Here is a 26,589-nt window from a genome sequence, read left to right on the forward strand (position 1 = left end):
TTCTGTAGAGGGAGACTTATGCAAATCATTTTATCTCTTCATGTAGTCCCAGATAGACTTAATGATGTTGAGATCAGGGATTTTTATCATCACTTCCAGGACTCCTTGTTCCTCTTTACGCTGATGATAGTTTTTAACAACAGTGGCTGTATGTCCTACTGCAGAATAAATTTGGAGCCAAACAGATGCCTTACTTGATGGTATTTCATAAAGGATGAGTATCTGCTGTATTTTTCAGCATTGAGGACATTTTTAAGCCTGACCAAATCCCAAACTCCATTTGCTGAAATGTGGCCCTAACTTGCAAGGAACCTCCACCATGTCTCATTATTGCTTGCAAACACTGATTATTGTACTGTTCTACAGCCCTTTGGCAAACAAACTGCCTTCTGTTACAGCCAAATATTTCAAATGTTGAGTCATAAGTCCACAGCACCTGCTGCCATTTTTCTTCAGGCCAGTTTCTATGTTTTCATGCATAGTTGAATCGCTTGACCTTGTTTCCAGGTTAAAGATATGAATTTTTGGCCACAATTCTACCAGCATAACCACTTCTGGCCAGACCTCTCCAAACAGTATATGGGTGTAGCTGGTTCCCACTGGTTTCTGCCAGTTCTGAGCTGATGGCACTGTTGGACATCTTCCGATTTTGAAGATAAGTAAGCATGATGTGTCTTTCATCTGCTGCACTAAGTTTCCTAGGCTGACCACTGTGTCTAAGGTCTTCAATGTGCATTTCTTGGTGCTTCTTCAAAAGAGCTTGAATCCTAAGTCTCCTTTGAAATCTTTAACTATAAGAGAGTTTGCTGATCCAGTATAACTTCCTAGTGTCTTGCTACTGTGCTCAGTCTTACCTTGGTGTATGACATGTGACATAAAAGGAACAAAGTCCTGGAAGTGACAATATGGCCCCCACAGAGCCCTGACCGCAACATCATCGTGTCTGTCTGGGATTCATTTTTATTTTGACAACCCCCCCAATGTTATAAAATTGTGTGAGATACTTGTGTTGTCACAATACTCATTACACCTCTAGATGGATTCCTGAGGGCTGAAATTTCCAAAATAGGGTCACTTATTGGGTTTTTCTGCTATTCCAGCATCTGAGGGACACTAGGAATGGTGTCCACAACTTTTTCATGAAAAATCGACACTCCTTCCCTTCTGAGCTCTGCCGTGTGCCCAATCAGTAGTGTACATTCACATATTAGTATCGCGGCACTCAGGAGAAAAAGGTCCTGCACCTTCTCTCATTACATCTTGTGAAAATGAAAAATATGGGACAAAAACATTTTAGTAGAAAAAAATAACTTTGTGTTCATGTGACTCACCCCCTGGGCCGTGGGGCACTCGGATCCGGGCAATAGGGAACGATGGGAGTAGTAGTGGCAACCCGGTTCCGTGGCTCAGGGTGGTCAGGCCAGTGGTAGTCCGTTATGTGCTATTGATTATGTCCGACTACGCCACCCGTGGATTGCGGTTGTTAGGAACCGCCGCTGCAGGGCAGACCGCTGGGGCTGATGATGTATGCAGCTGGGATGATGTGACTCCCCACGGGAAGAGTGCGGCCCCAGGGCAGTGTAATATCCAAGTCACTTCTGCAGGGAATGACTGCCCGAGCTGTGCTGCGTCCACCAGGTGAGGGGCTCGGCAACTCCCAGGCAGTTCAGGAGCATGGCACAGGACCCCCTTTAATCCTTTCTCTGGCCTGCCTCACCAGTGACCCACTTTTGTCCAGCTGCCGCGGACTTGTGCGGGTAAACGTGGGCCCCGTCCTCCGCTGTCCTATATGGTGCCTTCCTAGCAGGTTTGATGAGGTGTCGCACGAATAAATGATCACGACGACCGGTCTTTGGCTGAGGGGAGTTTCTCCTCCACCAACTTGGGATCCGGTACCCTTAATCTGCCTGACCCTTCACCCTGGATTCTCGTGGGTTCTTAGGGTCCCTTCCACCTTCTTGTTCCTGAGCCCTTCTGTTTCTCTCTCTCTTCTCCTTCTTTCCTGTTCTGTCTTCTCCTCCTTCCCTTGGCCTCTTCTCCAGGCCCACTTCTCCTTCTCCTCTCAGGCTCCGGCCTCTTCTCTAGGCCTGCCTTTGGAGCAGCACTCAGCCTGAGCTGCTGCTCCCTGTCAGCTCTCCTCTCCTCACAGACTGAACACTGTTCTAAGATGGTGCCCACCTTTTATACCTCCCTCTGACCATGAGCCCAGGTGACCAGCAACTAAAGAGCTCCTAGCTACGCTCAGGAACCAACCCCCTATCTGCCCCTACAGCACTGGGTGTTCCACCCCCCTCCCCACTCCAGGCAGGGACATAGTCGGTCGTGCCTGCACTTCTGTCTAGTGGGAGCACCGTTGAGCTGTCCCTCGGAAATGGGGTGTGTGTGCTGTATGCAGCTAACTGAGCCCTGGTCCACACTCCATCCTTACCTGGGAGTGGAATATCACACCTCTGGTCTGAGGTGCAATACCCCTGTAGCGGCCGAACCCTCGGGGCGCTACATTCCCCCCTGGTAAAGCACAGCACGTCCTCGGGCTGGAAAAGAGCAAAAACAGTTGATTACAGGACATGCAAAACTTTTTTTAAAACTTTTCACATCAGAAAACAGGCAACATGGTTTAATTCCCTTTATGGGAAACGCTTTTCTTTTCTTGTCACACTATTATAAAACACTTTGCTAATGCCTCTGGAACTCTTTTGTCATATAAAACATCTTGTAAAACATTTGCATTATCACCTAGCAGCATATAAAACTTTCTCAGGTAACACATTTTTAAGCAAGACACATTCTTGTATTCTTGGATCATGGCCGCGGTGCAACTTGCGACCAGGTGTTCTTCCCTCTTAAAGGTGCAACAATTTATCTTGAGGTAGACGTTGCAGCCTTTTTATAAAACCAGTAGGGGGCGCTTTAGGAAGTGCAACTATGTACGAGGGATTGGCCGTTCCCAGTCCTCGGCCGGTTTTAGGGAGAGGAATGGCTGCTCACAGTCCTCAGCCTGTTAGGGGAAGAGGGATGGCTGCTCTCAGTCCTCAGCCAGGTTACTTAGGGGATAGGGCAACAATCAAACAGTCCTATATCAGTCCCAACGGGGACCACACTCAATTTGAAACAGTCCCAAACAGTTCCTTTGTACCCTGACGGGTAACTATTTACACTGGTATGCTACTGTTTACTGGTAGCGATAACCCTCCAGCCGCTCCTTGCTCCTCATAATCTTCAGGCCCGTCCGGGCCCTCTTGGTACTCAGAGTCCGAGTAGTGCTGTTCCTCCTCCTCTACTACTCTGTGGACGTGGAGGGCGTACCATCCCTTCACGCCTTGGTGTCGGGTGTAAGACACCACATCCCCTGGAAATAGATCCCGCCCTCGATGACCATCTGGCAGGTGGCTCTCCACATCCCTCCTCGTCACGAACACGTCGCTGATGGTCTCAGGGTCTCGGATGAAACCCCAGCCGCGCTCCATCTGGAACTTCACAACAGTCCCGGTGACTCGGGGACTGCGGGCAGCTCGGGGATCTCGCCGGGCCTTCATTTTCTGCTCCGCACTTTGGACCTGCAGCTCCTCCCGTTTCATGCGCCGCTCCCTCTGCTCCCTCTCGAACATCTCCAGCTGTTGGCGGCAGTACTCCCGTCGACGGGCGGCGTCCGGGGGCGCTAGGCCTTGCGACCGGGCCTGCGATTGTGGTCTGCTGATCACGCCCGGGGTCAGAGGGCACGGCGTGGGGCGGGGCTCGCTGGCAGTGTCGATGGCCTGGGAACCGGTTGGTAGCGGTGGAGGCACAGTGTCGACGGCGGGTTCAGGTACGTTGGGCTCCGCAACAGGGTGCAGGGGCAGGTCGGCGGCCCCAGGGTTCGGGGTAGGGGCGTCTCCGTTACCTGCCTCTGCTGTCGCGGCCTCCTCCGTGGCGTCGTTCTCGGCCTCCGCTCTGCTTTCACTGCCCTCGGTGGCTGGTGTGCCGCTGGATGTCGACGGCGCCTCCTGCTGCAGGATCACGGCCCGCAGGGCCATTTCTTCTTTCCACCCAGCAATCACGTCCCGCTGCGCCCGGACCATCCTCCGGTCCAACTCCTCCAGCGCAGCCCGCACATACTCGGGGTCTTCCTTGGGGAGGTGTGTTAGCAGCTCCATGAAGCTGCATGGGAATTCGGCCTGCAGCAGGCCACGCACCAGGGCGCTGGAGCTGGTTCCTGTCTCTATCTTCGGGTGCGGCCTGGCCAGACTGATCCAGACCGCGCCCTGCCCCACAGTTTTCTTCTCTTTCCGCCCCCATGACGGGTGGTCCTGGGGCATTCTGCTGACAATCACTCTCAGGGGCAGCCCCCCCACGTTGACAGACATCTCCACAGCCGCACTCATGGCTGTTAGGGGTGGGCTCTTTCTTTGGCGTCATTCTGGGACCTGGCCCACGATGGGAGGTGGCTTCCTGTTGTCTTTTGGCACGCACATTATGGCGCTCGTTCTTCTGGGGCGGGCGCCATCTTTGGTACAATAAAACAGTCTCTTTTCAGGCGCGCAATACCCGCTTGTGGCGGGTGGGTAACGATCCTGCCGACTACGCCAAAGCTGACTCGCCCCCTGGGCCGTGGGGCACGCGGAACCGGGCAATAGGGAGACGCTGGGAGTAGTAGTGGTGGCCTGGTCCCGCGGCTCAGGGTGGTCAGACCAATGGTAGTCTGCTACCGTACTTTAGATAATGTCCGACTACGCCACCCGTGGATTGCGGTTATTAGGAACCGCCACTGCATGCAGACCGCTGGGGCTGATGAGGTGTGCAGCTGGGGTAGTGTGACTCCCCACGGGAAGAGTGCGGCCCCAGGGCAGTGTAGTGGATGGTGGGAGTGATGGTGGTGAGAGTCCCAGTACCGGTAGTGCCGGAGGAGCGAAAAAGCACACAGACAACGTACTGCAGTCCAGGGTCTTTACTCATGGTTAATATCCAAGTCACTTCTGCAGGGAATGACTGCCCGAGCCGTGCTGCGTCCACCAGGTGAGGGGCTCGGTCAACTCCCAGGCAGTTCAGGAGCATGGCACAGGACCCCCTTTAATCCTTTCTCTGGCCTGCCTCACCAGTGACCCACTTTTGTCCAGCTGCCGCGGACTTGTGCGGGTAAACGTGGGCACCGTCCTCCGCTGTCCTATATGGTGCCTTCCTAGCAGGTTTGATGAGGTGTCGCACCAATAAATGATCACGACGACCGGTCTTTGGCTGAGGGGAGTTTCTCCTCCACCAACTTGGGATCCGGTACCCTTAATCTGCCTGACCCTTTACCCTGGATTCTCGTGGGTTCTTAGGGTCCCTTCCACCTTCTTGTTCCTGAGCCCTTCTGTTTCTCTCTCTCTTCTCCTTCTTTCCTGTTCTGTCTTCTCCTCCTTCCCTTGGCCTCTTCTCCAGGCCCACTTCTCCTTCTCCTCTCAGGCTCCGGCCTCTTCTCTAGGCCTGCCTTTGGAGCAGCACTCAGCCTGAGCTGCTGCTCCCTGTCAGCTCTCCTCTCCTCACAGACTGAACACTGTTCTAAGATGGTGCCCACCTTTTATACCTCCCTCTGACCATGAGCCCAGGTGACCAGCAACTAATGAGCTCCTATCTACGCTCAGGAACCAACCCCCTATCTGCCCCTACAGCACTGGGTGTTCCACCCCCCTCCCCACTCCAGGCAGGGACATAGTCGGTCGTGCCTGCACTTCTGTCTAGTGGGAGCACCGTTGAGCTGTCCCTCGGAAATGGGGTGTGTGTGCTGTATGCAGCTAACTGAGCCCTGGTCCACACTCCATCCTTACCTGGGAGTGGAATATCACACCTCTGGTCTGAGGTGCAATACCCCTGTAGCGGCCGAACCCTCAGGGCGCTACACATGTCCCAAAATTATGAATGTAGGTTCAAACCTGTAGGTTCACCGCACCCATAGACAAATTTCTTGAGCAGTCTAGTCAGCAAAATAGGGTCAGTGGTTTCTGTTGTGTTTTTGGCACCTCAGGGGCTTTGTAAATGCAACATGGAGTCTGCAATCTATTCCAGACAAATTTGAACTCCAAAAACCAAATGGTGCTCCTTCCCTTCAAAGCCCCGTCACGCCCATACGTTTTTCACCACGTATGGAATTTTTCTGCATTTGGGAGTAATTCAATAATACGTTTTGGGGTATTCTAAAAATAAAAAATAAATTGTGCTAAAGCAATATTTCTGTGAAAAAATGCAATTTTTCATTCCATTCATTCTTTGACTTCATTTATATAAAGCACCTAGAAGGTTCCTGGCAGTATTTTTAAACACATAGAGGAGTGTGGATTTAAACAATTGTATCACCTTGTTTTCAGTATACAGGCCCCTCAAAGACAGTTCAAATGTGAATAGGTCCCTAGAAAACAAGTTGTGTAAATTTTTTTGAAAAAATACTGCTAAAATGTAACCCTTCTAACATCCCTCTAAATTGCAAATTTCTGATGTTTTATAAATAAACTCAAAACATATTGACCTATTTTTACCACTAACATAAAGTACAATGTGTCATGAAAATCAGTCTCACAAAACTTGGAGCGGTAGAAGTTCTCCAAAGGTATTGCCCCATAAAGCGTCACATGTCAGAATTGAAAAATGAGACTTGGTCACGAAGGCCAAGATTGGCTCTGTCACTAAAGGATTAAGGGTTTTATTATGAACTGACTGTGGCAAAACAATACAAACAAGGATTGTATGGCTTAACAGCTTCTTAAAACATGTATTAACAGATATAAACAGTTTGGAGAGGCATATAATATTCCCATGAAGATTGTTGTAAGACATCCAGCATTCACCATGTACACAATGTAAATTACAAGTTTAAATAACAATGACATATAACCTTAGCCGTTGGGCTTATATAGATGAGCCTTTCAGCTTTCTAAAAGCAATTCAAAAAGTAGCAGCAGACACCATCAATGAGATTCAGACCATAACCTTGTACAAAAAATATCTTTATGACTGAAATTTAACCTGGACCATACAAAGGCCCTAAGCAACAGTGATCTAGACTTTGCTACACATATACATATGAGAGCTTGTTTTTTTAAAGGGACGAATTCTACTTTTGAATGACACTATTCATTTTAGTATACTGGAAAATGGGTAAAAAATCCAAGTGTAATGAAATTGTCAAAAAACCCACAATTCTGCCATTGTTTTTGGGAATTGTTTTAACAGTGTACATTGTGTGGGAAAAATGACCTGGTAATATGATTCCCCTCATCAGTATAGTAATGGCGATACTAATGTTTTAGTGGTGAAAAAAATCAGAAATTTATAAAAAAAAAAAAAAAAAAATTCTGACTGTGTTGCCATTTTCCAAGACCTGTAATGTTTTCATTTTTGGCTTAGAGGTGTGTGAGAGATTATTTTTTGCAGTGCAATGCTATATTTTTATTGATACCATTTTGGGATAGATATGACCTTTTCTATACTGGAATATGCATTTGAGACTGTGAAATCACAGGCAGATTGTATTGCTACAAAGAGATACTTCTCTATGCACCAGTGTATTTCTGTATACCTGTATTCTAGAGGGAAAATAAAAGTAAGATTTTTTTTTCCTGTAAAATTACTAAAAAATAATGAAAAACATCACAAATCAGCAAATAACTTGGACATATTTGGTGTCTCTGTAATCATAACAACCAGCACAATACAGTGATCAGATTAAAGGTGATCAGTTAATGATGTAGAAATATGGTAAGACTGATTTTTTTAAACCCATAGGCTTCCATGCAGAGCCTAAAAAAGTGAATTTAAAAAGCTGCAATTACATTTTTAAGTGCAGAATCAAAACTTTTCTGCACTATAAAAAAACACGTTAAAAACATTACCACACATCTGCACCGAAAACACATCATATAATGGGCAATATGCATAAAAACATTTAGCAAAAATGCAATAACCAGAGAAGATTGTTACTGCATAGTTTGTTGCGGACATCTGCAAAAAATGTGCACAAAACGAAAAAAAGACCACAGTATTTACGCAATGTGTGCACACGGCCTTAAAGACAAAAAAGCAAGACCTAATATAGTGAAGCTTACATAAAATTAAGAAAGTTATGGCTTCTACCACTATGAATGAATAGAAAATGAATCCATAGGTCGTGGACGATAGGCGGTAAGAGATTTGTGGGCCTCCCATCCAGCTGCCAGGTACCACTGTCCTGGACGCTGCACCGGACTCCCACAAAATGATCCTCTCATCTCTAGTCCCAACCATGCTGGATACAGTGGACAGTCCCTGATTTGGGTCTATGCCCTGCATTCCTGTTTGCACAAGATGATGCAGTGCCGAAAATGATGATTTTTTTTGCAGCACAAAAGATCATTTCACCTGATGAACATGCATTTTTCTCATTCATCTGGTGATCAGCACCGTTTATACTGCAATTTCATGATTGAGAATTCCTAGGAACGCTAATTCACGATAATCTCTCAGTGTAAATGGAGCAATATTCTCTTCATTGCTATTGGGAAATATCTTGCAGCCAAAAAACAGAAGAAGGCTATATCTCTCTCAGTCTACCTTTTGAGTAAATTGAGGAAGCTCATTCTCACTCGACATCAGTTAAAAATAAATGGTGCTATCGCATGGTGTATTTATTTCTCTTCAGTGAAGCCTCCTTTTTTCTTCACTTTAGATCTTGATTCCTCGCTCTCATTTGCATATTATTCCTCTATGTTCTGCTGTACTATCTCTGTCTGCGGAGAGAGCACCTTATGGTTGCTCTTCCCTCCATATTCCACTAAGTAAGCTAAAAGATTATTAATTAATAAAACATTTTGTACCACAAAGCTAGGATAAAACTGTTAGAAAAATAAATAAATACAAATTAAAACTTTTATCACTTTTACACGAGCACTGCCCAATTTTTGAAAAGTGGGCAGGATTTAGATAGAGGGGTATGGTCTATCACTGCCTGACAAATTCATTATAAATTACACCCCAGAAGTGACATTAATTATAGCAAAAATGTACTCTCATTTCATAACTGGAGCACATTTCTATCTTTAGCACATGGCAGCTGAAAGATGTGTCATATTGATTAAGAAGAGCACGCCTCTTAAAAAAATGGCGCATTTTAGTTCAGTGAACTATGTATCAAGACTGGCATAAAAAGATACTGGACTTGATGACTGGACCCTTAATCATACAGACAGGGAGGCTGAATTGTCATCTCCTACACTATAATTGTGCAGTCATCATCAGTAACTGTGATAGTTGTTTATGTTCCCCCACTTACCTTCCTGTAGAAAATATCAGTGGCACTATCAATGCAAATACATCAGACAGAAAGATCTGGTGACTGAGATGGTGATCCAATTCAGAGAACATAAAGCCATAAATTCTCAGGAGGTTACTATGAGATGTCATGATCCAACTGAAGAGATGTATACCATAAATGTTTACATAGAAAAGAACAACTAAAAAGGTAATACTAGTTGAATTATATATTTTGGTGGATTAGTGAAAGGCTCAATAATACAAAAATAAAACTTGAGCGCTAATTTAAGGAATGCATTAGGCCACTATCAAAGAATCCTTCAATTATATTTTTTTTTTACATTTGATGACAAGCATGACATAGCATATAGCATACAGATATAGCACGCATTAAATTGACACTCAAATCATTACATACCATGATACAGCAAACCTGAAAGAGGATCCATCACCAAATTTCAAAATTCATACATCGCTGGATAGATCTCTTGGAGCTGGACGTGGTTGTCTTCTTTGAGCAATCTCTACTTGTTAGGGTGCTTACACATTGTGTTCAGGCACCCGTTTGGTGGCCCCGTTGGAGCTTACGTCCGAAATCCCCACAAAACGGGATTCGGACTTATGGGCCTATGGGGTCATAGACTTTAATGGTGCTGGCAGGGCAAACGTGCGCTCTGACGTTCTTTATTTTCAAGCGTGTAAGTGTGGCGCCCCTGCGGGTCCAGTTGCCATAGAGGTACTGTGTCTCATCCAGAGGTGTGGTACCCCACTCACAGGTAAGGAGGGAGCACTACCCGGGACCCACATACCCACATCCAACACAACTCCACTTCAGTAGGGAAGGGCAAGATTGCTCCTAAGGGAGAGTACAGTCCCTGGTCCCTGTCTGGAGGGTGGAACTAGGTAGAGGAGGTGGATGGAGGAAGTAGTTTAGGGGAGCACTGAACTAGGAGTATAAAAGAAAGAACGAAAGATCTACAGTGCATTGTGAAAGTATTTGGCCCCCTTGAACTCTTCTACCTTTTGCTACATTTCTGGCTTCAAACATAAAGATATAAAATTCTAATTTTTTTGGGAAGAATCAACAACAAGTGGGACACAATTGTGAAGTGGAACAAAATTTATTGGATATTTTAAATTTTTTTAGTAAATTAAAAACTGAAAAGTGGGGCGTGCAATATTATTCGGCCCCCTTGAGTTAATACTTTGTAGTGCCACCTTTTGCTGCGATTACAGCTGCAAGTCGCTTGGGGTATGCCTCTATCAGTTTTGCATATCGAGAGGCTGAAATTCTTGCCCATTCTTCCTTGCAAAACAGCTCAAGCTCATTGAGGTTGGATGGAGGACGTTTGTGAACAGCAGTTTTCAGCTCTTTCCACAGATTCTCGATTGGATTCAGGTCTGGACTTTGACTTGGCCATTCTAACACCTGGATATGTTTATTTTTGAACCATTCCACTGTTCATTTTGCTTTATGTTTGGGATCATTGTCTTGTTGGAAGATAAATCTCCGTCCCAGTCTCAGGTCTTTTGCAGACTTCAACAGGTTTTCTTCCAGAATGGTCCTGTATTTGGCTCCGTCCATCTTCCCATTAATTTTAACCATCTTCCCTGTCCCTGCTGAAAAAAAGTAGGCCCAAACCATGATGCTGCCACCACCATGTTTGACAGTGGGGATGGTGTTTTGAGGGTGATGAGTTGTGTTACTTTTACGCCAAACATATCGTTTTGCATTGTGGCCAAAAAGTTCGATTTTGGTTTCATCTGATAGGAGCACCTTATTCCACATGTTTGGTGTGTCTCCCAGGTGGCTTGTGGCAAACTTCAAAAGAGACTGTTTATGGATATCTTTGAGAAATGGCTTTCTTCTTGCCACTCTTTCATAAAGGCCAGATTTGTGCAGTGTACGACTGATTGTTGTCCTATGGACAGACTCTCACACCTCAGCTGTAGATCTCTGCAGTTCATCCAGAGTGATCATGGGCCTTTTGTTTGCATCTCTGATCAGTCTTCTCCTTGTTCGTGATGAAAGTTTAGAGGGAGGGCCGGGTCTTGGTAGATTTGCAGTGGTCTGATACTCCTTCCATTTTAATATGATCGCTTGCACAGTGCTCCTTGAGATGTTTAAAGCTTGGGAAATCTTTTTGTATCCAAATCCAGCTGTAAACTTCGCCACAACAGTATCTCGGACCTGCCTGGTGTGTTCCTTGGTCTTCATGATGCTCTCTGCACTTGAAACTGAACCCTGAGACTATCACAGAGCAGGTGCATTTATACAGAGACTTGATTACACACAGGTGGATTCTATTTATCATTACCAGTCATTTAGGACAACATTGGATCATTCAGAGATCCTCACTGATCTTCTGGAGTGAGTTTGCTGCACTGAAAGTAAAGGGGCTGAATAATATTGCACGCCCCACTTTTCAGTTTTTAATTTGTTAAAAAAGTTTAAAATATCCAATAAATTTCGTTCTACTTCATGATTGTGTCCCACTTGTTGTTGATTCTTCCCTAAAAAAATAGAATTTTATATCTTTATGTTTGAAGCCAAAAATATGGCAAAAGGTAGAAAAGTTCAAGGGGGCCAAATACTTTCACAATGCACTGTAAAAGCTGTTCAGTGGAGAGTTCCGGCTGAGGCCAGTCTCCTGTTCCAGTGCTTGGAGCAGGAGTACAGTTCTGAGAGGCCCAAGTGAGGAGTGAGGAGAGAAGACCGGAGCAGTGAGGAGGGCTCCAAAGAGAGAGAGAAGGGATCCCAGGGGCACGGCGAGTGCGGGATGCCACACGTGCGCCCGAATTCATGCTGACGTGGAGGGATCAGGCCGCAGTAGGAGACCGGCCCCAGCCTACTGGAGTACTTTAAGGCTCAGCTAGCAAACTGGAGGTTGCAGTATTTCATGTGCTGCAACCACATTCCACACACAATTGCCGAAAAGGTGGCCATATAGGACGAAGGGGACAGACCAGACGTCGCCCGACTAGGCCCGCGGCCACTGGCTTGGGACACTAGGTGTGAGACGCAGGGCAGGAGGGCAAGAGCCAACGCAGGGAGACGACCTGGAGAGGTACACAGAAAGGGGTCCTGTTCAAGTGCTTCCAAGATATCTGAGAGTTGGCTGGATCACTTCCCCGGAGGACACAGGACGACGTGGGCGGTTACAAACCGGTAACTGTAACTTGGAGAACTTAACAACTGTGAGTAAAACCTGAAGACTGCACCCCATTGTGTCCTTGACTAATCACTGCGTCACCTGCCCTGCAATACAATGCACCGACAACATCTACCTCACAAAATCACCATATACTGCCCTGGAGCTTAGCTCTGCACGTGGAGAGCTGAACCAACTCTGCTGCGTCACCATCAGCCCCAGTGGATCTGCACCGCATAGCCGCATATAGCCGCATACCACGGGTGGCGTCACGAACATTATCCCCAAAAACTTTATTCCTTTTCTTTATTTTATTTGACCGCCCGGGGCCATGGACCCACGTACCCCACGGGGCGCGTCATAAGCATACTGGAGGCGGACACTCAGACGTAGTGGAATGCATCTGAGTGTCCGCCTCAAGAAAATGAAGCACGGCAGAGCACACTTTCGCTCTACATGCACCATTATAGTCTATGACTCTGTAGGCACTTACTTCTGAATACCGTTTTGCGGGGGGCATTCAGACGTAAGCCCCGATGGAGTCACCAAATGGGAGCCTGAATGCAATGTGAAAGCACCCTTAGAAGAGTGCCTTCAAGATAAGCTTATCATAAATTGTCTTCCTGTGGGACCCACAGCAATCACTTGTAATCTCTGGGGAAATCTGACAGTAGGGGTGCATTCACACTGCATGATTACCGGGAATGCTTGTTCCTGATAATCATGCAGTGTAAACAAACAACCGATCACTTGATGAATGAGCGAAACACTTGTTCGCCTTGTGAAATGATTTTTAGACTTTGTTCTTAGCAGTCTATGTGTACAGACCAATATATTACCGATAGTTCTGTACGCATCGTAAGTGCAGTTGGTTGGACTAAACAAGTTATTAAACGACTGCCGATCAACACAAATGAAGCAGATCCGTGGTCATTTAACGCAGCAAATCATTCAGTGTAGACAAGCCCTAAGTGTTACATTTCCCTGCAGTACCTTCACAGGAGAAATTAAATATTGCGCAGTTGGACAGGACAGTTCCTCCAGAAACATTATGTGAAACTGCTCCCCAATATGTGTAAGAAATGAGTATCCATGATGACTCCTCACATTAAGGTTGGTTCTCTTTCTCTGTCTCTCTTTGCTCTTCAGAAGCACACTGCTTCCCGGCCTCCCGGCTTGCGGCTTCTTGGGGGTGGTGAGCTCCAAATTATTGACAGATTGGAGCAGCGGCATTGTCGCACTGATGTCCCATACTGTACACTCAGATGCTATAAGCAGAGGTAGTTTTGCAGGGGCACTGAAGCTGGCCGGAGCCAGTAAAGAGTTTGTAAGCGCCAGCTACACTGTAGTTGTCCAGAAAGCAATACAATGAGCAGTGCACAATAGAATTTTAAAATCCCTCCATACTTGAGAACTAAGGCAATTTTTAGTAGGAGGTAAATTGCAAAGCTGCTTGTTGTTACAAACACTTTTGCAATTTTACCCATTAATGATAATGAGAAAACGCTTTTAACTCAGATTGCTCTAATACAGTATGTGAAAATTGAATTTGAGCCAAAATTTTTGTCTTTTGAGCTTAGTATAGAGATCCAGAAAGATTTTTTTCAAACTTAATAAAAAAAGCTAGACATAAATCCATCAAATTCTAACAAATGTGGTGGTATTGACTTCACGGTGAAATGCAAAGTGATAGGAAGTCTAAACTGTGTACATAAGAGTGTGTGTGTTTGATTAAACATCCTGTCATCTCATAAATAAAAGGCTATTATTATGCCTCCCAGGATAATGATCTGGAAGTTACCTTCTTTTCCAAGTCATAGTTGTACTTGTGATCACCAGCTCCACTAGCTTTTTGTGTTGTGCTGTTACTATATTTTGTGCTCCTTCGCAGACTATTTACAGCAGCTGTTTGCTTCATCCGCAGTCAAGTCCCAAGGCCGTTTAATAATGCAAAGTAAAATTGTGTATTTTATATAAAGATGTAAAACTTTGTCATAGCTCATTATAAATCACCATGTATTATACATGGTCGTATATAGGATTACAGGTAAACAGATAAACAGATGATAGTTGATAAGAGAAACTAGCAGTTGGGAAATCAACTTCCTTGTGGCCCCTTTATTTTGTTAATGAAGATAGAAAGTGATAGATGTCATTTAAAGTAGCATTCCATCTGAAAATTCTATCTATAAAGTGCAGCATGGTCTATTTTATAAGAACAATGGGGAGGCTCTTGTGTATCACTTGTTTATACCTGTTTTAGGTGGTGTCATAACTGGGTGGTTTGTTGTTTTGATTTTTAGTTCCCTTCTGATACAGTTCCCTTAGTGGCCCATGATGTCAGTGTCTCATCATATTGCTCTTGCTCCGATCTAATGGTTGCCAGTAGTGATGAGCGAGCGTGCTCATTTAACCCTTTAAACGAGCACGCTCGGGTACTCGCCGTGCAGTTTCGGCGTGCTCGGCATTTCAGTTTCAGCCACCGCGGCTGCATGTGTCGCGGCTGTTACACACCTATGACACATGTAGGGATGGCCTGTTTGTCAGGCAACCCCTACATGTGTCACAGCTGTGTAACAGCCACGACACATGCAGCCGCGGCGGCTGAAACTGAAATGCCGAGCACGCCGAAACTGCTCGGCGAGTACCCGTGCGTGCTCGTTTAAAGGGTTAAACGAGCAAGTTCGCTCATCTCTAGTTACCAGTGATAGATCAGTGACCTAGAGCTACTGTCTCCTGATGTCACAGTGTATCCTATGTGATTTATACAGCAATGTCTCATTATTTCCTGTGTGATGTATATAGCAGAGACTGAGGCTATGTGCCCACGATGCAGAAATGCTGCATATTTTTTACGCTTCTCCCTAGCAGGAAAAACGCATGCTGATTTTACATGCGTTTTTCCTGCCAGGTAGAAGCGTTTGTCAAGCGTTTTTGCATGCATTTCTGCATGCGGGTTATCAAGCGCTTTTCCAAGCCATTTTAGCATCACTTGGAAAAGTGCTTGACAACTTGGTCACACTATATAAATCCATGCAATCGGCATGGATTTATAGTACTGTGACCAAGTTAGTTAAAAAAAAAGAATAAGAATGGTAAAAAAAAAAAAAATAAAGTTTATACTCACCTTCCGGTGTCCTCCCGGTGTTTTGTCTGCGCCGTCCGGTGTCTTGCATTGCTCGCGGTGGTTTGAAGGACCTGCGGTGACGTCATTGAGCCACGTGATGGGTCACATGACTCAGTGACGTCATGGCAGGTCCTTCACAACAGCGTGAGCAGTGCAAGACACCGGACGGCGCAGACAAAACACCGGGAGGACATCGGAAGGTGAGTATAAACTTTATTTTTTATTTTAAATTCATTTTTTTTACAGTTTCTATGGTACCCAGGTCTGGATGAGAGTCTCCTCTCCTCCAGACTTGGGTACCATCCGCACATAGAAACGCATAATATCCGTGTGTACAAATGTACTGACACGGATATTATGCGTTTCAATGCAAGTCAATGGCGGCGATTACGCTGCGTGTCCGCAAAATTAATGGACATGCTGCAGATTTTTGAGCGCAGCATAAAAATCCACAGCATGGGCATTGACATTGCGGCTCGTCATTGGGGACCATGGGGGGCGGATTACCAAGCGTTTCCCAAGCATTTATGCTGCGGAAATTCCGCAGCATATACGCTTGTAAAACGCTACGTGGGCACATACCCTCAGTGTATCCTATTTGATATACAGGGGTGAAATAAGTATTGAACACACAGCCAAAGCAACTCTCAATTGATTTCAGAGAAAGAAAATAAAGCTGCTAGAATGGCTTGGCCATTCATCTGACCTGAATCCAATAGAACATTTCTGGAAGGAACTGAAGCTCAGAGTCCATAGAAGGAGCCCACGAGATTTGAAGAGTGTTTGTGTGGAACTAATGGGCCAAAATCACACCTGTGACTAGTTTCTCCATACAGTAGGTGTCTTGAAGCTATCCTCACCAACAAAGGCTTTTGTATGAAGTATTAAATTTCAGTAAGCGTGTTCAATACTTTTTCACTGTGTCATTTCTCATTATTACAAGCAATATGGTGGGGACAGCCTGATCATTTATCACTGAATAGACCTTTCCATACTTGGATTTCCCCTTGATGCACATACCGCTGATATGGTGGAACTAATCGCCTAACCTGCTATTGAACAGGTCTCCACACAGCTGGATGGGATACCCGAGTCTTGCACGAGGGACTTTACTGACGGGGTCATCATCATTCCCAGAAGATAAGTACCATGAGTCTTAAAGTATTCTGAATGAATGGTTTCCAAAGGAACTTACACAGTATGTGCTCATGATCAGCGGATTGTCAAGGAGAAACGCTTCCTGCTAAACATAATATGTACTTTTCTACATGTTCTTGCATAGTACACTAGTCTGGAGCTATACATATTTTGTACTCTGTCTATACCCTTTTGGTATAGAACACCTACTTGTATATACTGTGTGTGAGAGGGCCTAATATAGCCAAAAATACTACGATATTTATCTGTTATACACCTATTGGCTATACCACACTATATGGGCTCCTCTGGGTCTTGGCACACTTTAGCCAATACCTTTGGCTGTTCATTGACTATTTTAATATGGCTGCACATCTGCCCTAAATATGTGGCCTAGGAACAATTTTTTGTTCATGTAATCTATTGAAGCAACTCAGGAGTGTGCAGTGATTGATCTGAGTTTAATTCTACCCATTGACAGGTTATGTGCTATGGAAAGTGTTATGAATGCACTAATCCTTGTGTGATCAGAACAAAATATGAACCTTGGAGATGTAATATCACCAATTGTTTTATTTACATATAGGGCCTACTAGGGACATAAGAGTGAGCTGACGAGGAGCGGGGGTGCCATTTGCGTATCAAGAGGGTGCCAAACTCCGCTGTCTGGTAGGAAAAAGAACAGGGGTCAGACTAGAGAGTACTATCACCGCCCCACACACACACACACACTCTCTTTGACTGCTTGAATATTTTTAATGTTATTGGTTATGTATTATCCTTAGTCCATGTTCATTTGTTCAGTATTTGGTCGGTGTTTTACATCAATATGTGTAAGCCAAAATCAGGAGTGGAACAATCAGAGGAAATGTATAATAGAAACAAATGCTCCAATTCTGCCTTTTTCCCCCACTCCTGGATTTGGTTTACGAATACTGATGTAAAGTTCTGACCAAATACTCGAAGTGTGAATGTGACCTTATACAAGTTATCTGTTTGCCACGTAAAACATATGTATAAAGAACAGCCTATCATTTTTACAGACACAAAGTAGTTTGTAGCTTTGCCTGGAAAAAGGAGGTTGACTTCTAGCTCTACCAATTTAGTTAGTAAGTGTCCTTTCTGAAGTCTATCTGAAGCTCAGCAGTTTAGAATTTGTTGGGGAATATAAAAAACCTTATATCTCTGACCTTATTGATAAGCATTCAATGAACCTCTACAGCATGTACACCAGATCATACACTATAGAAGTACTATGTGTGATATTAACTCTGGCATCATTATCTCTTATAAATTCTAAGGAGAAACCTACCATAGCTGTAATAATGCAACTCACTAAAACAGACATTCTGGCAAGTTGTGACTTTGTTAGATTGCTACTAGTGATGATAGAGTATGCCTCATTAACCCTTTCAGTGAGCACACTCGGGCGCTCGCCGAGTATTTTGGCGTGCTCGGCATTTCATTCATTGTCGCCGCACCTGCAAGTGTCACGGCTGTTAGACAGCTTTGACACATGCAGAGATAACCTGTTCGCCAGGCTATCTCTGCATGTGTCACAGCTGTCTAACAGCCGTGACACTTACAGGCTCAGCGACAATGAATGAAATGCCGAGCACGGCAAAATACTCGGCGAGCGTGCTCGCCGAAAGGGCTAATGAGTCATACTCGCTCATCACTAATTGCTACAAATTAAATAACCAAAAAGAAGGAAACACAAAACGAATATACAATAAATATAATAAGTTACGGAAGAATAATGAAAAGTGACGTAAGAGCACAGGCTGTAGTATATTTAAGCAGTGATTATACATGCCAATGAAAATCTCCAATCTACAAACATAAATTAGGAACACATTTATATAAGCCTATTTATCACCAAATGTAGCAAAAAGGAAATAATCATATGTACATCGTCATAATAACAGTTGGTTCAAATTTTCAAAACACAGGACCAAATTTATTAATGTATTTTTAGCACAATGCACAGGGCACCAATATTCATAATTCTCCCCCCATAGTCTGCCCTATAATAAAATAGACATAAAACAGACAAAAAAAATCTATTTTACAGAATGACAAATGGCCATTACTAAAAAAAATCATATTTTTTTATAAACGAAAAAAAATCTCAATTGTTATTTATTATGACTAGATGCTGTTGATATCAAATTTTACTTTTGAAAGTTATTTCATCCACTGACTATTCATCAGTGATTCTGAAAAGTACCATCTTCGGTAGGTTTTAAACACCAGTCACGAGGCATTGTCCTCTTCCTTAGCATTTCTGGGCAGTACTTGTTAACATTCTGTACATTTCATAATAATAAACCATTAAACAATGAAAACCTTCGAAGTATCCACACATATAGACAATAGTAAAATACAGAACAAGAATATTTTAAATTTTATTATATCCAATCTGAGGAACTAAATAAATACCAAATGTACATACAAATCCCCATGTGTACAAAATTATAGACCTTTCCCCAGAGGAATGTAAGATAGAACAAGTCAAGCCAAACAAAGTGACATAAAAGACCCTTCCCAAAAGTGATTACTTGCCCTTTTGTTTTTGTTCATCTAGATTAGTCTAACATTCTGTGATGATTTATTTCTTTAAATAATGCAGGGGATTTACAGTTTTGTATTAAAAAAACTGATTTCTGACAGCTTTTTTATTATTTTAAGGGTTTGTTCAGGACTCACATATTGGTGACTTATCTGCAGATATAGGTCATTAATATGAGATTGATGGGGGTACAACAGCTGATATTCCCAGTGATCAGCTGATATCAGCCGCTGGATGTAAGCAATGTAGGGAGAGGAATTATTTAGCAACTGCTGCCGGATACTGGGGGTATTTTATCACTTGGGTTCTGTCCCCCTCACCTCTTTTTTTGGTTATGTGCTGCCGAATACTGCATTCATTTGAAATGGTGATAAACTGCAGTTCTCAACAGCAAAACAATGTACGGAGCTGTGTTGTTCCGTGCTGTACATTGCTTACATCCGGCAACTACCAGAACACATATCAGCTGATCCGTTGGGGTGTAGATTTTCGATCTCCCGCTGATCTCACATTAACGATCTATGCTATAGATGGGTCATCAATAATTCAGACTCATATAACCCTTTTAACTCTGTCCTATATATCCACGCTTAGGGGCAATTTTCTGCACACTGGTAATACACTGACCTGAATAATAAGACAGAATGCTCATAGGCCTCTTTTGTAGTGGCTACAGGCAGGCAGTTTTTTTTTTATTTAACTACGTACAGGGAGTGTCTGACTAATCATTATTTGGCATTAAAAAAAAATTACAGATAATAACCTCCTCTGCTAATTCCCTGCTGCCCTCACTTCTATACTCCCTGGGTCCCTGCTTCCTGGTCCCTTTCGACATGTAAGGCCATGTGCCCACATAGCATTTTTGTAGCGTTTTTGCGGCATTTTTACGGCCGCGAAAACGCTTGTAAAACCATCTGCCATGTAAAGCAATGTGAATTCGGATGTGCTGTGCACATGATGCGCTAATTAGCGCGCCAAATTCGCATTGCGTTGCAAAACGCAACATGACCATTTCTACCGCGATTACGCTGCAAATTCGCGGCCATTGAGGAACACTGAAACGCAGCAAACCCGCAGGTATATGTGGATTTGCTGCGTTTCCATTAAATTCAATGGCCACGAATTTGCAGCGTAATCGCGGTGCGTGTGGTACCCGGGATGAAGAGGAGACTACAACTCCTCTTCATCCCGGCTACCACGCGGTGAAAAAAAGAAATAAAAAAGTTAAAAATAAACAAAACTTGTATATTCACCTCTCCGGCAGCCCCCAGTCTGCTCCCGGTCACGTCCTCTCTCCTTGGCGTCCCGCGGTGTACTAGTAGGACCTGCGGTGACGTCATTTAGTCAGCTGATGGCGTCAGCGGTCAGGTGATGGTCGCGTGACCATCAGCTGACTAAATAACGTCACTGCAGGTCCTGACAGTACACTGCGGGACGCCGACGAGAGAGGACTGACCGGGAGCCGCCGGGATGAGACTGGAGAGGTGAGTATACAGTTTTTTTTTATTTTTAACTTTTTAATTATTTTTTTTTTACTATAGATGCTGCTTTAAAGCATCTAAGTTTGTCACACAATATAAATTCGTGCCGGTTGCATGGATTTATATTGTGTGACCAATTTGTCAAGCACTTTTCCAAGTGATGCTCAAAATCGCTTGGAAAAGTGCTTGAAAAAACGCATGAGAAAACGCATGTAAAAACGCTGTAAAAACGCTGAAAAAACGCTTCTCTCTGGCAGAAAAAACGCATGTAAATCTGCATGCGTTTTTTTCTGCCAGAGAGAGGCAAAAACGCTCTGCATCAAATCTGCTACGTGGGCACATAGCCTCACCCTCCAAAGCAGGGCTGTGGAGTCGGAGTCGGTGCCCATTTTGGTGAAGTCGGAGTCGGTATAAAATGGACCAACACCGACTCATAAAATATATAATAAATTGACTACAGTAGTTCAATGCAGTTTGTGGGGAATATTTTTTCAGAAGAATTTGGGAAAGTTATTAAATGTCCTATAAATGTCTGTCCTATTCCTGATCTAAGGGTCTAGACTTTTAGCTGAGATGAATCTGTGCTACAGTAAATGTATCACTTAAACATGAGCCATGAATGAGGGAGTCGGAGTTGGAGACGGTGTCATGGAAATTGAGGAGTCGGAGGTTTGGCTTACCGACTCCACAGCCCTGCTCCAAAGTATGGAGAAATGAATCAGTACGGAATGTTAGAACTAAAAATGACATGATGATAAAAGGTGGAGATTCACCTACTACATTACTGTTGCTTACATTTTACATCTCACATTTCAATAGGGAAGTACATCATTGATACTACTTAGCCCATAATAAGTCAACTTACTGTATACCATCCTAGCTTCAGCCTTCAGGTTACTGATATAATCCCATAAATAAATGTGTAACCAAAGCTTATCTGATCCAAACATCAGTTGTTGCTTTCAACACAGTTTTCAATCACTAAAGGAAATTATAATTGCAGTTGCCATGTCATTCCTTCCCTATATCAACCTTCATTAAGTAAATTCTAAAACTTCTCAAAACTTTCCAACTTTTCAAAACTTTTGGTAGCTGTTACATAAGCCAAGCCACCCATTGCACAGATCCCTCTGTATAAGAGCTGACCACCCGACCTGCTTCTCTTGTACACATTTGTATCCCTAAAAGATAACAGAACTTTAAGGAAATATTCCCTCAACGGAATAACTGCTCAGTTTCACCCAGGACACACCAGTGGTGGGTAGATGATCGCACACAACATTATCTGTAAAGCCAAGGAGACTTCATGATCCATCCAAGATTGAACAATAAATCTCATAGTAAATCCTTTCTGATTATAATGAAATCCTTAATGATTTTAGATACAATAGCGCAGGAAAAAAAACAAGAAGAATTATCAATAAGAATGATACTAGTCAACACAGTTCCAGCGTTAAACTCTTCAATTTCACTTATAGTCCGAAAAGTTCAATCAATTCCAGATCCAGACTGCAGATCCTCTCTTCCATGTTTGCATTGTTAAGATTTAGGCTCTCCGAAGAGGTTGTGATAAACCTGGAGCTGGATTACAGATCATCTGTGTATATCATACAAGGGCTTGTTTCGTCACACAGTTCCAGATGTACACTGGAGGCAAACCATTTTTTTGGTCCCCCGCAGTTGTAGTTGAGTGTTGTTCTGTAAATATTCTTGGCATGTTTTGGGTAGATGATAGTTGTGCTTTCAAACCTCAGAGGCTTGTTACGTGGCTCAAAAACCAGCTGAGATTTGTAATTCCTCCACGTGCAGTTTGGGGTGGAGATGATTGTTTCACTAAAAGAAGTGACGGTTGGAATTGGGGCATAAAACACGTGATCTCGAAAATGCTTCTCTGAATCATACTTGATTTCTGAATTGCATCTGGAAATAGAAGTGGGAACAAGATGAATCCATGGGCAGGTATTCCTGTTGACATATTCATAGAGTAAAATTTGAAACATATTTGACACATATCATCGTGTAAGGTACACTTGTACAGCATGGGTTAATTCGAGGAAATTATGGAGTTCATCTGTCTCTAGGAAAATATTTGTCAGCAGGAATAAGACAAAAATCTAAATGTAATATTTAAATAAACAAGATCACATTTGTTTAGATAAACATCCTCATCCATTTATCATATCATCTTAAAAATATTAGGTGCATCATGTTGTTTTTTTCCTTCGAACGGCATACAAGGCTGGGGGCTGATAAAACAATCCAATTGTAATTTACCTGATTTCCTGGACTGGCTCTGGATTTACTTCTATGCTTTCCCCAAACACAACTGGGTGCATCCTTGGCCTTGCCTCTGGAGGGGAGTTGTTAAGTAGAAGATATGGAATCTGAAGAGGAGAAGAATGATATATTCTGCTGAGATCTTTATCAAAGTGCATAAAATATTGCCTATAGGTTTATTAATAAAAGCAACAAAGACAACATTGAACTCTGCGTCTGTGTTTTACAATGCTTTGTAGCTTAACATTTGATGCTCTTAAAGGGAATCTGTCACTAGGTTCTTGCTACCCCTTTTGAGAGCAGCATAATGTAAGGTCAGAGACCCTGATTCCAGCTATGTGGAACTTACTGAGCGGCTTGGTCTCATTTTCATAAAATCACTGTTTTACCTGGTGCATATGTGGCGCCCCTCCGGGTTCAGTCGCCACAGAAGTACTGCATCTCACCCAGAGGTGTGGTATCTCACCCTCAGGTAAGGATGGAGTACTGCCCGGGACCCAAACACCTGCATCCAACACTACCCTACTCCAGACCAGCAGGAGGGGCAAGATGCGCTGCTCCTCTGCTGAGCCCTGTCCCTGGCTGGAGTGGGGGGAACCAAGAGAGGGGGAACCATGTAGTGGGTGTGGGTGGAGGAAGTATTTTAGGGGAGCACTTCAGTAGGTGTATAAGAAGGGATGGAACCATCTAGAAGGGGCCAGTCAAAGGAGGACAGTGAGTGGGAGCAGGAGCTCTACAGGAGCTCTGCTCAGAAGAGCGGACCTAGAGAGAGGCCCAGGAGATGAGACTGACTGAAGAGAGGAGGAACAGAAGGGATCCCAGGGGCACGGGAAGTGCGGAAGCCACCCGTGCGCCCGATTCGGCAGGAACATGGAGGGATCAGGCTGCAAAGGTGATCGGCCCCTAACTAGTGGAGAACTACAAGGCTCAGCTAGAAACCGGAGGCTTCTGTACTTTCAGGGTGCAGTTGCTCACAGCCGCAACTATATCGCCGAAAAGGTAGCAATATAGGATTCAGGGGACTGCAGATCGCCTGACAAGATCCGAGGTTACCGGCTTGGGACACTGATTGTGAGGAGCAGGGCAGGAGGGTGAGAGCCAGCGCAGGAAGACGACCGAGGAAGGTACATAGAACGGGGTCCTGTTAAGTACTCTTGAATTACCTGAGGGATTGCTGAACCCCTTCCTTGGTGAACACAGGACGACGTGGGTGGTTATAATCCGGAAAGTGTAACCTGAGGAACTTAAGAACTGTGAGTAAAACCCTGAAGACTGCACCCCACTGTCTCTGTGAATAATTGCTGCGCTATCACCTGCCTGCACTACACCTCACCCTCATACAACATCTACACTGCCCTGGAGCTAAGCTCTACCTGTGGAGAGCTAAACCAACTCTGCTGCATTAACATCAGCTCCAGAAGACCTGCTCCGTAGCGGCAGCTCCCTTTAGCCACATACCACAGGTGGCGTCACGAACTTTAAACTATAAAAACTATAATCCTTTTCTATAAATCCCCTTTTATTGACCGCCCTGGGTCATGGACCGGGTCACTGCCACTGTGACATCCCCCAGCATCGACCGGCCCGCCTACCGAGTACCCCACGGCCCAGGGGGCGAGTCACATATCTACCAGTTCTCTGAATGCTGAGCTCTACCCACACCACTGATTGGCAGCTTTCTGCCCATGCACAGTGTACACAGAAAGCTGACAATCAGTGGTGGGGGAGGGGTTATACAGAGCTCATGAATATGCTTGACTACCTGTCAGCAGGTTTACTAGTCCTCTAATTAATGATAATCTCCTGCTGATAAAACAATGATTTTATCAAAACTAAGAAGCATAGTATATTACACATCACTGGAATCAAGAGCTCTGTCTCTACATTATAAATTAAAAAATTGGATTTTGATCATTGTATTGCTCTGCTTTAGAGAAGAGACAACCCGAACTTAAAAGTTCAGGGTTGGTACCGGAGAGTTACTGTCAGGTGCTAGACGCCGAACATGGACTTCTCCCGGAAGTCCGTTGCAATGTTCAGAGTTTGGGGGAAGTCCAGAGAGAGAGAGAATATTTTCCAGATCAAAAGTTCAGGGTCCACATTGTTTTCAATGGGATTAGGGTTTTGGTTCAAGTTCAGGTACAATTCTTGTACCCGAACAGAACTTTCCAATAAAGTTTAGGTTGGGTACCAGAACCCGAATTACATGGGTCTGCTCATCTCTACTCAATTATTAATAACTTTCATTTTAATGTTCAGGTTGTGCTTAATAATCTGTCACCAGTAGCAATTGTATGCTGATTTTATTAGTGGGCAGGTCCCTGTCATATCCAAAAACAAAACCTTCTAGAATTTAGTTTTAGCAACTAGAAGGTGTAATCCTTATCGTCCCACCAATAAACATAACTATTAGCTTAGACAATATACTTTATTTGCCAGACTTGATTTTTTTCTTTCCCCATTTATTATGATATGTTCCTATTTTTCCTTGCACACCTGTGCTTTTAATTCAGGTCTTTCCATAACTTTACTGTGGAAAGTGCTTCCATGCATAGCCATCTCTGCACTGAGATGTACGGACAATACACAATACAAATATACATGGATAGGAGTCGACAAACATGGGTCATCAGTCTTCTATTTTCCAGATAGCTGAGATACCTAAAGGTGAATAGTTTTAGGATTACAATATCCCTTTGGCCACATTTACTGGCCGCATTACAGTTTCTTATAAGAGGGCTATGTAAGTGGACCCATTGCTTTCATGCCTATTTTCATCCAAGAAGTCAATGGCCCCAAATCATCAAAGCTTTTACACAAGAATTCTTGCGTAAAGAGCTTTGAAAAGCAAAAGATTTCTGAGCAACGCGAAACTGCGGAAAAATTGTGTGACTTTTGGCATTTTAACTTAAAAATCACCCAGCTCTGACAAAGTAGGTAGAGCCAGGGTGACATTGGATGGTTTTTGAAGGACATTCCTCACGCCAAAAGTCTTACTCCAGTTGCCTGATTCATTAATGGGTGTGCGTCTTCTAATGAAGCAGACATCTCGCACTCCACCCTTCCACCTCATCAAGACAAGCATGAAAAGCGATGAATTGGGCCAATGTGTTTTCATCCTCAGAATACAGTACTTTTGATGTTCGGCATCTTGGATCATAGCTCAAAGACTTAGGATAGGCCATCAATATCAGATCAGTGGAGTCTGTCTCTTAGGACTCCCGCTGGTCACCTGACTGATGAGGCTCCAGACTTTTTTTGTGGTGGCTGTGCCTGGTATTTCAGCTCAGTTTTATTCAGCATTGAGCTGAAGAGAGCTGCAGTACCAGACACGGCCATTAAGAAAAATATGGAGCTGTTCTTGGTAAACAATGAAGGGGAAAACCAGAGCACCCTCAATTAGCTGATCAGTGGGGATGCTGATGGGATTTCCACCAATCCAATATTGACGCCCAATCCTAAATATAAACCATAAATGTTGAAGGGCTGGGAAACCCCTTTAATAAGTCAGCACGATTTGGAGGATTGCAGCTGATCCGCTACACAATATTTTATGCCTAACTGGTTCTTGTAGAGATAAACGACAACATTTTAATTAAGCTGAAA

General features: G+C 44.0%; 1 protein-coding gene across 1 annotated transcript in view; it reads right to left on the reverse strand.

Annotated features, from left to right (window-relative positions):
• Positions 1–18,413: 18,413 nt before the first annotated feature.
• The window catches only part of RFLNA (refilin A), a 77,517-nt gene continuing 69,341 nt past the window's right edge, over positions 18,414–26,589 (reverse strand). Inside the window, exons 3-4 of the mRNA XM_073676168.1 lie at positions 22,981–23,090; positions 18,414–22,626 (exon numbers count right to left, since the gene is read on the reverse strand). Coding sequence (XP_073532269.1) covers positions 22,293–22,626; positions 22,981–23,090 — 444 coding nt within the window. The 3' untranslated portion in view covers positions 18,414–22,292. The remainder of the gene's footprint in view (positions 22,627–22,980; positions 23,091–26,589) is intronic.

This window comes from Phyllobates terribilis, unplaced genomic scaffold (genome assembly GCF_046119375.1).
Source record: "Phyllobates terribilis strain yellow unplaced genomic scaffold, ASM4611937v1 Scaffold_1__5_contigs__length_1240528914, whole genome shotgun sequence".
NCBI lineage: Eukaryota > Metazoa > Chordata > Amphibia > Anura > Dendrobatidae > Phyllobates > Phyllobates terribilis.